Source organism: Rhizophagus irregularis, chromosome 11, assembly GCF_026210795.1.
Source record: "Rhizophagus irregularis chromosome 11, complete sequence".
NCBI lineage: Eukaryota > Fungi > Glomeromycota > Glomeromycetes > Glomerales > Glomeraceae > Rhizophagus > Rhizophagus irregularis.
In genome coordinates this window covers 2,474,903-2,488,012 of record NC_089439.1, presented here as the reverse complement: position 1 = coordinate 2,488,012, position 13,110 = coordinate 2,474,903, and the positions used below count along the sequence as shown (strand labels likewise).

At 28.8% G+C, this 13,110-nt stretch overlaps 3 protein-coding genes across 3 annotated transcripts; 1 reads left to right on the top strand and 2 right to left on the bottom strand.

Annotated features, from left to right (window-relative positions):
- Nucleotides 1-5,178: 5,178 nt before the first annotated feature.
- Nucleotides 5,179-6,278, bottom strand: OCT59_003032 (uncharacterized protein; the record flags this gene model as incomplete). Its single annotated transcript, XM_066145349.1, has 8 exons — nucleotides 5,179-5,220; nucleotides 5,299-5,330; nucleotides 5,418-5,441; nucleotides 5,514-5,540; nucleotides 5,609-5,751; nucleotides 5,866-5,888; nucleotides 5,960-5,968; nucleotides 6,273-6,278. 8 exons carry the CDS (start codon nucleotides 6,276-6,278, stop codon nucleotides 5,179-5,181), a joined length of 306 nt encoding a protein of 101 aa, XP_065996079.1.
- Nucleotides 6,279-9,167: 2,889 nt separating this feature from the next.
- Nucleotides 9,168-11,055, bottom strand: OCT59_003031 (uncharacterized protein). The gene has a single exon (XM_066145348.1). The coding sequence runs from the start codon at nucleotides 11,019-11,021 to the stop codon at nucleotides 9,561-9,563; it is 1,461 nt and encodes a 486-aa protein (XP_065996078.1). The 5' UTR covers nucleotides 11,022-11,055; the 3' UTR covers nucleotides 9,168-9,560.
- Nucleotides 11,056-11,537: 482 nt separating this feature from the next.
- On the top strand, nucleotides 11,538-13,110 carry OCT59_003030 (uncharacterized protein; the record flags this gene model as incomplete). Its single annotated transcript, XM_066145347.1, has 3 exons — nucleotides 11,538-11,540; nucleotides 12,038-12,120; nucleotides 13,020-13,110. 3 exons carry the CDS (start codon nucleotides 11,538-11,540, stop codon nucleotides 13,108-13,110), a joined length of 177 nt encoding a protein of 58 aa, XP_065996077.1.

The following is a 13,110-nucleotide window of genomic DNA, read 5'->3' as shown; positions in this document are numbered from 1 at the left end:
AAGCACTCATAACTTTTTTAAAAGCCTCATAACTATTTTAAATGCCCTCATAACTGCCCTCATAACTTTTTTTAAATGCCCTCATAAATGTCCGTGAAATAAAAGGAAGGGACGATTGTCGTGAATCGAAGAGCCGTAGGGAATCTTTCCATAATTCGTAACCGGCCCAGCCGTAGTTATCTGTCGAATATATATCGGAGGTATCGAGCGAATCCGATCTCGATTTACGAATTATTGTTGTTTGACATCCCACGGTCTTGAACGGTAGACCTCCCAAGGTTCAACCAGTTCGTGTTCAGATTTTAATTCAGGTGTTAGTAATGGAAAGAATCTGTATCAGGGAACTGAAGGAAGTCGAAAGTTTATTCTTTGTCTATTTATAATAAAATGAAACAAGTCTTATCGATGAAATATCTATCTAATTTACACAAAAAAAAAACACTTTGTTATCAATTCATTAATTATACTTTAAGTGGACTCATTAAAATTGATAAATGATCAAAATATTTTTAGAAATCTTTACTCTCACATGAATTCTATTTCACATGTATAAGAATCTATTAAAAAAATAAGTTTGTGCTAGTCCAAAATTAGTAATTTATTTATATGCGAAATGAAAGAAAGAAAAATGGGGATGTATCAATTAAAATATTTTTTGCGCGCATAAATTATTTATTTATTTTATGGATAGTCAGGAGAACTACATTGATAATTTATGATCAAAGTTCAATAGATATATGTCACAATCTTTGCGACGCAATGTACGATCTCCTCGGTTCTCCCCCAAAAGTATTATCTCATAAATAGATTATCATGAAACATTTTCTCACGTAAACATTAGCAAGATAACGATTTGTTTACAGTAAAAGATCAATTTTTTTTTATATAGTCCTGAACCCATGATGCGATCATCACCGTCACACGCGTTAATCATCTAACATCTATCATTTTATAATGCATTAATGCGTAATTCCGGCCAGGAAGTCACGTGTAAATTAAATTCTGATTTCCTTTTTCGTTTTTGAACGAAGTATGGTAAAGAGGCTCCATTAGTTCATTCTAGGTTTCTAAATAGAATTTCAAATGGAACACAAGAAGAACAGATGACCATCGAAGGCGCATTGAATGCAACTTATTTGGGTAATTAAATTCTGTAAAAGGAACAATTAATAGGGATCAAAGTAACTATTTTTGTGTCGTTATTGTAAAGAATTTTAAATTTTTAAGTCGTGTGAAACATGCCAAAAAATTTTTTTTTTGATTTTACTAAAAAAATGGCTAAATTATTTTTTTTTAACATAAACAAAAATGTGAACTATCAAAAAATCTCATCATTTGATGATTCTAGCAGGTTCTAAATGACAATTTTATTAATATAAAAATAATGAGAATATTTACATTTCAGGAATATTGGCGTTTCAAAAATGATCATTTGACATGATCTTTTTATATAGATAATAAAAAAATTAAAAATTCAAATCAACCCAAATGAAGTATGGGTCTCTCATTATCAATCTTATCAAAGAAAATAAATAATCAATACAAAATCAAATTTAGGTAAATTATTTCTCAAAAGAAAAAAATATTTTGCTTTTTTAATATTTTCATTTTATGAAAGAAAAAGATTTTTTTGGGGGGAAGTAATGGTCATATCTCAAATTTTTTTTTTTTGATTTTACCAGAATCGATTTTTTTTTGTGGCGTAGTGACTTTGATGATCGTTAAAAATTATAGTTTTTTTATGAATTTCAACCTGTAGTAATGGACGTTCGTTAAAAAGACGAGTCATATATAACAGATACTCGAATTCCTTTCAGATACTTCGCTTTTCTATGATTTCTGAAAAACAATACCCAAATATCCCCTCTCACCTGTAAGAGATTGTTATTTCGATAGAAGCATAGAAAAATTCGAATATGAGGAATTTAAGGAAGCCATATAAAGTAGAAGAAAAAGGTAATAAGAATGCTGATTCACTCGTTATGGTTAACATTCCATGCAAATTTTGCTTAAATATTTTTATTATATGATATCGATATACAGTAATCATGTCACTTTTAATCGCAACGGCTAATAAGATTAAACTCATTGAACTTGTATATGCAAACCACTTGCTCAAACAAAATAAAATTATATTATTGGTAAATATCACGAACTCATTTATGAATTAATATTTGACTTACCTGTTACGTCAAGTTCAAGCTAATTAATTAAATTTTATCTTTAACAGAATTATCGCCATTTACAAATACTGTAGAAACGCTGATTAACGTTTCTTATTACTTTTTTTTTTATCGATTTCGGGTTCAACGACACTGGTACCGAAATGTATGGTAAGTTTTGATGTTGCGAAACTTTTGATTTTTTTATTTTTTATTATTAGAAGCGTTCTTAACGTTTCTTTGATTTTTTCTCTTATCTCAGGGTTTTCGAATATGGTATTTGAATTTAGAAACGGTAAGTTTCTTTGCGAAACTTACTTGGAACCATTTTTAACGTAGGCATCGGAATTCTTGATGATAATGAAATAGTTAATTTAAAAGAATGGTAGTGTGTTCATTTGTTATTAGCAATATTAATGTAATAATCACGTTTACTCAATATACTCAATTATACGCGTTTATTAATAAAGTTCGTCGTTTGCCATTTTTTGGTGTAGAGCAATACATGACGTATATTGACATATACGCCTATCTAAAACTTCCTGATGCAAGGAACCGGAGCCGGTATCTACAAAATAGAAGAGAAAAAAAACCTTAAAATTTAAAATAAAAAAAAAAACTTTAAATAGAAAAAAGTTTTGCTTGAGGATTTTATTGGCTTAAATTCTGAATGGTTACAGGATCGATGATAATTTCTTAATTATATTCTAAAGGCGTAAGTAAGTATATATTTATTACTGTAATAAATATTATATAAAAATTTTATTTTATAATATTTCATATTTCTTAATCTAATTTTCGTATTTACAATCTAAAGAAACAAAAAGTCAAAATATATCACAAATGTTTTTCCACAATAATCAAAATAAAACCTTATCATAATTTACAATTATTAAAAATTTCTTAGTCACCGTATAAATGAAATGAAGTAAAAAGTTAATTGAATAAAATCAGCTGGAAATAAAGTTCCATATTTATGTATACGTGCAACTCTACGATGCCCCTCGAACGATGGTGATCCCCATAATAAAGAAAGATTCATTGTACACTTTCAACCAAGATATTAATAATTGGATTAAAAAATCCAGAATCTGATTATATTTAATTAAAAATGGTAAAGGAGTTTTTTCAATTAAAAAAAACCTGGTTCCAAATTGCACTTGAATTTTTTCATTTATAAAATAAAACTTGATTGTGTTTTAATCAAATTATGCGAACGACGGAATTTAACGTTCAAACTATCAGAATTCAGAAGACTCGATTTTTTTTTCATTCATATATTAAATGTATTATCTAATCAATTACTTTTTTGTCCACCTCTTCTTCTTCATGATTATCATCTTTTAATAAATTAAATTGATATATGAAACCTGAATTAATGAAAGATAGGTCTGCATTAGTAGAAAAATTGTGAATTTGTGATATGTAGATATTTAAAATTTTTCTCAATGCCTAATACTTAGGTCTGCAGATACTATTCTTAAGTTTATCAATAAGTTGAAAGATGATAGGATAGTTTATTCAATTTTTTTTTTTCAATTTCCGACAGAATCAATTCCAATCCTTACTTTTATCTTTAAATAAAGTTGTACAGTCCTTAAGTTTACTAAATCTTACGTGATTGCAATTTTGTACCATATATTCTTCACCCCTCTAGTACGGTGACGTTATGAATTTTTATCTCTTTTACATATACTCAAAAAAAAAAAAAATACAAAGTTCGCGCCACACATAGAATCGAAGAATGTCACGTGACTAACGATATTTCTATCGCTGAAAAAAAGAATTTGCAGAAGATTTGATATCATTAACTTATTTAATAAGAACCGGAAATTTCGATAAATAATAAGCGTGGTTGGTTCATATTTTTTTTTTTTAAATTATTAAAGGATATCATAACTAGTTTTATTTGATCGAGTATTGTAAATTAAATTAAAACTTGCTAAAAGTTACCGTAAGGCAATTGAATTAAGAGAAAGACGCTATTAAAAGTTTATAAATATAAACTATATAAAAGCTTAATCAAAATTATTCTGATTTGAAGGCACTGTACTTTATTAATCTTGATACGCAAATATATATAGTACAATTCAGTATTTTGATTTAAACAAAATGCTGGCATTGAGGCAGATTATTCTCATGGTTTCAGCTTCGCATAAACCTTCTTATATTCTATAGTCATCATCAGAATAAACTATATTTCTTCAGATGGTTCAGCAAGTAAATTACCAATATGAGTTTTGGAGAATCGGTATGCAGGTTCTGCATTCGAGAATCGAGATGTTGAGATAATTGTATTATTAAACCATAATTCTCATTTCTGACAACTACTATGTACTAACCCTATTAAGTTTGAACCTTAGATTGCATCTAACGTTCATAAAACCATAATTCATCATACATCTTCGTTAATCTATTGTAAATATTGAAGTAATTTTCCATGCGTTTCTTGATTAAAAACGTTAAGTAAAAAAAAAACCAGAAAAATCTTCCAGCCGTTTGAAAGGAGTAGTCTGCCATCACACCACAACACCACATGCCGTACCACGCCACCATCAATTGACTTCAAAATCGTCACGATCGAACCAATATAACTTTCAATTAACCTGTTCAAATAAGAACTATCAGCAAATATTTTGTAGGAATTTAGTTGCATCTATTAAATCTATGACTTCTAATTCAACTTTTAACCCAAAAACTGAGGTAGGTATGCTCGAAGAAATTTATATCATCCCAACCCTATGATCTCAATGTCTTACACGCACATCAATATTATATTTGACGTGACGTTGATAATTTAGGTAATATTAAATCTAAGAAACATACAAACAAGATCAATAATTAGAAATTTTGACCTCTAAAAAATCTTATACTTCTACTCTTTCAAATTCCATGTATACTTTTACCCACAATTCACAAAGACTTTCAGTAAACCGGTAAAATGATCGCGTTCGTTGTATTTATGAGCTTGGATCGCTGTGTCCATTTTTGCTGTGCATTTTGCTGTGGCAGCTGTTCAGTAGCAGCGGTCATCATCATGGGTCCCATTAATATAAACCTGAAAATGAAGATTTGTATTACGTTAATATAAATTATAAGATCAAAAGGTCTTCGTGCAATAGATCATATTTTTGACCTTAAAACTCGCCAGGCTACTTTGGTAGCCGCCTAATATTCAAAGTTATCTTTAATTATTTTGCTTGTATGATAAATTTTTAGTTCTAATGAGACAAATTAAGTGAATTTTAACTTTACCTTCTCTTTTTTCATTTTCAAGAACTTACATTTCAAAAATGTACGAATCAAGTCTATAAAATATAAACCACTTAAGCTGATCAAAAAAAAAAAAACCTCTACCAATTACTGTTACTTCCCGATCTTCTGTTTAGATAGACTTTAGCCTCAGAAGCATAAATTTCACCTAGTAAGAATATAACTTTTCTTACCGTTAAGGTTCCTCAGAAAGTTTTCTTTAGAGAAGAACGATTCAAGCTCCAAGAGATTTTCTTGAATCGGAAATCGAGAAAGTTTATTATTCACGTAAAGGTCAATGTTGGACAAGATTTCATGAAGGCGTTTTTCTAGCCAGCTGAGGTACGTATTTTAGTTTATCCAAACTCTTATCATCCATACGTGAGAATAAATTGAAGGCTAATTTCTAGGTCGTCAATGTAAGGTTTCCAGTACTCTCTCCCCACATAACGGTTGAATGATGTTTTCAGTTACCTCCAAAAATTAAGATCATTAATTAGTTGGAACGAATAATTATTAAATGAATCAAGTGTCTTGATACCTACTATTGCTAACTGTTCCGTATTATAAAAAGTATTTGACTATTTTCATCTGAGAGAATTGACATGTCTCTGAAGGCCTGTACCACCGTAATCGCATTAAGTCTAACTCTTTCGCAGTTACCGCATTGGCGAGGACGAGAGAGATATAATGTAGGGTAAAAAGGTAAATACTTCTTTTTGTCACTTATCACGAGAGTGTTAATAATCGATAAAGATATAACTTTTTAGGAAGGTAAAAGATTAAATAGTTTCCTCTTCGACTATCGTTTTTAGAATTTACTCTCGAAGTTTATTAATTCAATCTCCTCAATTTTACCGTCATTAATGTTTATTTCTTTTCTAATTATTAATAGAGATCTATTTTTTGGTAATATTAGTGTGGTGCTTATTGTTTATACATAATAACAAGCCAACACATAAAAGAGAATCCATATAAAGCAATTTAAAACCAAAACCAGGTTCCTTTTGTTTTTACAAAGAACAAAACATGAAATGTTTGTTGTCCCAATTGTTGGGTCAGATTTCAGGGATCATCGAACTTTTATACTATTTTTTTTTAAATCACATGATCATGATGGGGTGTAACAAGACATTGATTTTCTCTCCGATCGTATCGGAAACAGAAAACAGATTAAGTAGGAAATCAGAGCGAATACGAATTAATTCACAACTAGGATGAGTTAAAAGTAAGCTTTATTCATACCCGGGTATATTATAATGGGTATAGGATTTATTTGAATCTAGCATAACAAAGGTAAATAATTGAATTATACAGTACTATGTTCAAGATTAAAAATTGTATATTATCAAATCATTTTTTTCTACTTTATACTGAGTTTAATTTGAGACTTTAAATAAGGAATGGGAGTTTGAGCTAGAGAAATGATTTGTAAATAGAAGCTGTTATAATCTATCTTAACAAATATCGATAAAACTTTATGATTTACTATCATATGAACACGAATTTTGACTGCAATAATTTGTAATTCCTCGCTCGCATTCTGATCGGTTGCAATAAATCCATAAATCGAATGATTGACCAATAAAAATAACGATAAATCAACGTTATTTTTTAACTGCATATGGATCTATAGAATAGATTAATAGATTGTCTCTATAATATATTAATAACATTAGTTCCTATTGGTTGTCGTAGTATTCCTAAGACCGACAGGAGGATAACAATTTATTATTATAATTAAATCTTTATCTTTGCATTGTCTCACTTTCATTTAAAAAAAAATAAATAAAGACGATAATGGAACGTATATTATACTTTATAAAGATTGTTGCAATAATTATAATAACAATGACGTAAATGGAAGAATTCTTGAGTGATTGAACAATGTTTTGTTAAAAAAAATGATTATGATGATGTAAAATGAAACCTTTATAACAAAATTAAATTATGATAAATTGAATCTTTTGCATAGGTTTTTCTATTATTAAACGGAATAATACTAAAGGATTGTTTTATGCCTACTTAAGATTGTAACGTTAAACGACTTAAATAACAATTATTTAATATAATTTTAAAATTTAAGCAATTTTTTATACTTAAAAATAACTAAGGATGTTAATATTTAAATAAGACAATGCAATTAAAGAAAACAATGTAAATTAGGTTAATTGGATCGAGTCGAAGAATAAGTAATTGAACTATAATAAGCGAGCGTTGTAATATATTCAAAAGCAAAAAATTTTTTATTGTTCAAATCTAAGCATTATACGTGAGTATTTACTACTACAGTATTATCATATCAAATCACGTGTTTAATAAAGGGTAATTTTATCTCACCATAAATATCAAATAATACATCAACTGGTAAATCTTTGAATAATGTTTTTACCTGATTCATATATTTTTTACCGTTTATAGTGATTTTACTATAGATTCATAAATATAACCGATATATTTTGATCGTTTACTATTTTTTTCACATTTGTATTCATTTCACGATTGTTCTTAACAAGAATTGTTCATAATTAAATCATAATTTAAATGATGTTCTAAGATTAAAATTTCATTCAGAAAAACCAATTCAAAAAAAAGAAAATTGGTACAAACTAATTTAAAGAAAATAGATCGGCGTAAACACATAAAGTCATCCGATAACAATTTGAAACATTAAAAGAACTTTGAAAAATAGGTAATTAGATGTAAATCATTCTGATAAAGCAAATTTTAGTACGGTATTACCATAAATTCTTCGTTTTCGTTTGTCTCATTTATTATAAATAAGGTTCCATTTCGCCTTTCAAATTTCCACATCAAATAACGACGGAAATTTCAAGTCTTATAATCAAACAAAGCAAAAAAAAAAAACTTTCAAGACTTCACATAAAAAAAGCTCAATCAAATAAAATGAATCCAATCGTAACTAAACCTGTTATTATTATTACTTCTGAAGCAACTGAAAACCCAGTTCAACCTAAAGGAGTATGCTCTATTATGTAAACGCTTCGTCATACCGAAAATTTCTGTCTACGAGAGTCTTCTTATTACTTCGACGGCGGACAGAATATACCTCCTTTTAATTGGCCCTTGTACTATTTTACTATTTTGGAAGTGGTTAACTTCTAGAGTATCAAAAAAAAAAAATGATATGCTAAAAGAGATTGTTGAATCGTGCCTCGGGCATTACAGACACTTCGTGGCCTTCATGTCCTTTTCACTTTTAAAGGCAACCTGACATAACATAAATTTTATGATACCCTAGAAATGATTCTGACGCGATTACAAAGCCCTGTAGTACTAACCATTGTTTCATAGCTAGAAGACTTTAAAATGTCAAATAAAGCTGTCCTAGGGGTACTTAATCAGGGACAAATTCTGAGGCGGCAGGGAGGCTATGTAGCTATCGAAATGGTAACTATATCAGAAATCAAGCGGTTAGGTCTTACTGTATACTATTAGGCAACATTAGGTTAGCTGTCCCAGGTCCCCTAGTTTCGCCTGTGAATAAGTAAAGATATCTGTGGTAGGATCGGAATACTACTTCGTTAAAAATCATAATTTTCATTAAATAACATTTTTAAATTTTTGCGTTATAGAATCTGAATATCTGACCAATTTTGGGTACGGTTACCGATGAACAACCAGATTTCTTGAGAAAATGATAACGTCACTGGCAATATGAGTTGACAATCCCAATACGTGCGCGTCTAACGACTAAAACTTGAATTCGAATGTAAATTATATTCACTTATATAATGCAATATAAGGTAAATTAAACATCTTTAACAAGATTCACCTTTAAAATCATCTTTATTAACAGTACACACAAATAATATTTTACAAAGTCATGTTAAACCAAATACTACTCTCATTAAGCTAATCTAGCATACCGTATATCACGGGCCATAGTACCCCCCTATGTATAGTACCCTCTTTTCTGAAAAAAATCTCCATTTTCTTTTGATTATACTATCTAAACAATCTAATCTTACCTAGGCGACACATCTAAATATATCTCTGAATATACTACAAGTCCCTAAAACCCCCATCTATAATAAGAAAATTTCGTACACCTCCGGGTACAGCAATAACCAACCGGGGTACTGTGGCCCGTGATATACGGTACATACTTATTAAACAAGCTTATTAATAATAATTGAAGTAAGGAAATTTTGATTTAACAAAAGGTTCATCCACAGAGGAACGATAAAATTCTGAATATTTTGGTTTGTTTATATTATTTGTTAATATTAATACATAAACCAACTTGTGACAAGAATGAAGTATAGAATTTAATTCGTATGTTTCAGGAATTACTAAATAAGCTAACGAACGTAAAAGATGAATGTTCCTGGTTATTTTGATATTTTGGTCATACTCGTATTCTAATACTAATTTTGTCAGAGTGCGAGATGATGATTCAAACAATCGAATTAAAAAGTCTTCGGGAATGTCTAATTCTGTTTGTTGAGTTTCTGGATTTGAGATTATTGCCGGTTTAAATTCCATCGTTTCCAGCTTTGTTAAATTTTTTGCCCAATAAATTAAGTTAGATTTTATAGCCATTATATAGCTACAATTGATTAATTTTAATTCTGAGAGGTTTTCTAACATGCTTAACGAGTTTAACGCATTTTGGTCCATATTTGCAAAACAAAAGTTTTTGAGTTCTAAAACTTTTAATGAATCCCTTTGTATATATAGTGATTTAAAAATACAATCTTCAATATTCTCAACATTGGGTAAATTAGGTGAATCTAACCTATTGATACTTTTTGATAATATCAAATAACGTAAGTTATTCTGTTTACTTATTAAATGAGATAAATGATTTGCCACATAGGAATTGTTAATATCTTCATTATAAAGGAATTTTATATTATAAGAATTTTTGGAAATAGTTGATAAAATTTGTGAAATTGGTTTTAAGTTTGAATGATTTTTAAAGTGAAATTCTCTCAACTTTGCTATCTTATTGTTTCCATTGTTATTAGTCGAAATTAAAGAAGTAATAACATTATTGAAGACATTAAATTTTGGAAAATAAGGAAATTCAAGTATTTCGAGGTTATTGCAATTATTAAATAAGAATTTCACAAATTGATTCATCATCTGAATAGCTGACTCTGTTGTTATCCTTTCGGGATCATAATTGTCAGATAACCACGTTTCTTTATAATATATGCATACTTCTTGGGGTTCAAATAAAAGTTTATCAACAATTAAACCACGGATAAAAGAGATGTAATTGAAAGTGGGTGGAGATGTTGATTTTTGTTCATTGTACACTTTTCCTTTATTTATTTCGGATCGAGGTATACATTTTAGCAATGTACGAATTAGTTTGTAATAATTATAAAATTTATAGGTAAATATGAAAAGTGGAACATTAACACCGTAAGATATATTACGAAAATTATGAAAAGGATAAGAATATAAAACTGGAGTTGATATTTTACACCAGTATCTTGATACTAATGTGCAAGAGTACAAATTAATTAATTTGTAGTTTTTAGTTTTACTTTCTTTACATTGTAATTCTTCTTCTTCCTCAAGAAGATAGGAAAAGATTCTTTCCAAACATGATGAAACCAAGTATGATCCCATCTTTTCTTATTTTTTAACGAGAGAAAAATCGCTTATTTTTTAATTTGTTTAAATAGGGAAATTTAAATCGGCTAAATATTTCGGTAAAGTTCGGATATGGGGAAAAAAGGCTAATCATTCTGTAAAACAAAGTTTCATTCAAAATATATGAATCACGTTACTTTGGGAAAGAATTTCTTTCATGTTGCGAAACAATTGAATACTTAATATATTATAAATGGGCTTTGTGTATCTTCTGATTATGCATGATAAGTATTTTAAAATAAAGAAATAAAAATGCTCTTATTGTTTGATTCTATTATGTTCTGATCTTTTCCAATTTTTTAATAGTTTAAGTAATGATGACAATCACATGCATAAACTTATGAATACGCCACTCAATGATACGGTTGACCGGTTAAACTTTTTCCGAGTTTTTTTTTCAATAAATATAATTTTCAGATATATATTAATTAATATAGATATATTTGTGTAAAAATTCCAGGAGTCTTTTAGTACATAATTAAATTCGGTGCTATGGTGCATCTACGGGAAATCATGATGTGTTAAACTTCAAACCAGTTAAGGTAGGAGTTCAAAACGCATGATAATGTGAGGCGCCGCATATTAAATTATTTTTCACGTTCCTCTTAAATACATCTTTGGTCTAGCCATTGGTTTGCATATCCATTCAAAGAATGAAAAAAATCGGTTGGAGTACTAGATCTAGTTTATTTCAGAGCTGGTGACGTTCTTGGAAGCCATGGTTAATAAGGCATCTTGATGGGAAGATACAAAACTATCCGGAGTACTAGGCTTTTGAATATAGAGAGCTTTAGTAATTATTATTCCTTTCTATTCTATTTATTTTTGATGCTATATAAAAATTGCACAATAATTCAATAATCAAATAATAAAATATTTTAATTTTTCTTTTGCGTTTTTAATCAAACTATTTTAGATCCTGGCTCCAAGAAAATTTTATCCTAATTTACTTATTACCTAATTTCTATTATCAAAAATAAAGAAAACTAAAGAAAAAAAACCAAAGGAAATTAAGATTATTTCGAAATAAATTATTGGATTATTTTTTTAATCTAATCCGAGAGAAATCATCACAGTACGTACATACATAAAAATGTTACAATGAAAAGTATACTGTGTTCTACTAAATTAATCACACATATCATACATATCATATAGTAGTAATAAAGGGATCGAGCAACAACTAAATGAAGTCGCCATGGATTCATCTTCGGTTTCTCTAACAAAGATTGAATCATCATCCATGATACTGTATTCATAGTTTTAGAAGGGTTTCACAGTTCATATGAAAATTATTTTGAACTCGTTAATATGACATCATCTGATCTCCGTGGTAAAGTAGTAAACCTAGAAATATTAGTTTACGCCATTTAATATTATTAGACAGGTGAGAAATAATTAAAATCGATTCATTCGTTCATTTGTTAATTACTACTTCTTGCAAGGACTTCAATTCACAATAAATTTATTAAATTGCCATTTAGATCTATAAGGTTTTCGCGCATGAAGTGTAAATCTTAGGCGGTAATTATTGCTGCCTGTTTTCGTGAATCAATAAGGCTAAAAATATCCATTAGATGTTGAATTCAAAGAAAATTTCATTATTTTATTTTCTTGACTTCGATTTTGACTTTGCTAATTAAAGAATAATTCGCCTGGTAAGAAACAAATTTAGCATCGTATTATTTAAATCGCGTGATTACACATGCGTTATATCGATCCCGAATTTTTGCTCAACTTATAAATCCACTAATTTTAATAAGGACATATATGTTACTTGCGTGATTCGAGTGATATGACGTAAAATTCGCATTAACCTGACAGGGGATTACTAAAATTAGATATAATCGGCAATGATTTTCAGGGGCTTTATATATAAAGTACATAATAAAAATTTTTTTTTTTGGTTTACCTCTACTGTTGCATAATGTAATTATTATTTTTTCTTTCCGTCCTAATGGCCATAAAACGAAGAGAACTTACTGAGGAAGAGCATAATCAAATTATCGGTGCTTGGAAATGGAAATGCGGAGTCCCAGTTCCTATAATTATAAATCAATTTTGA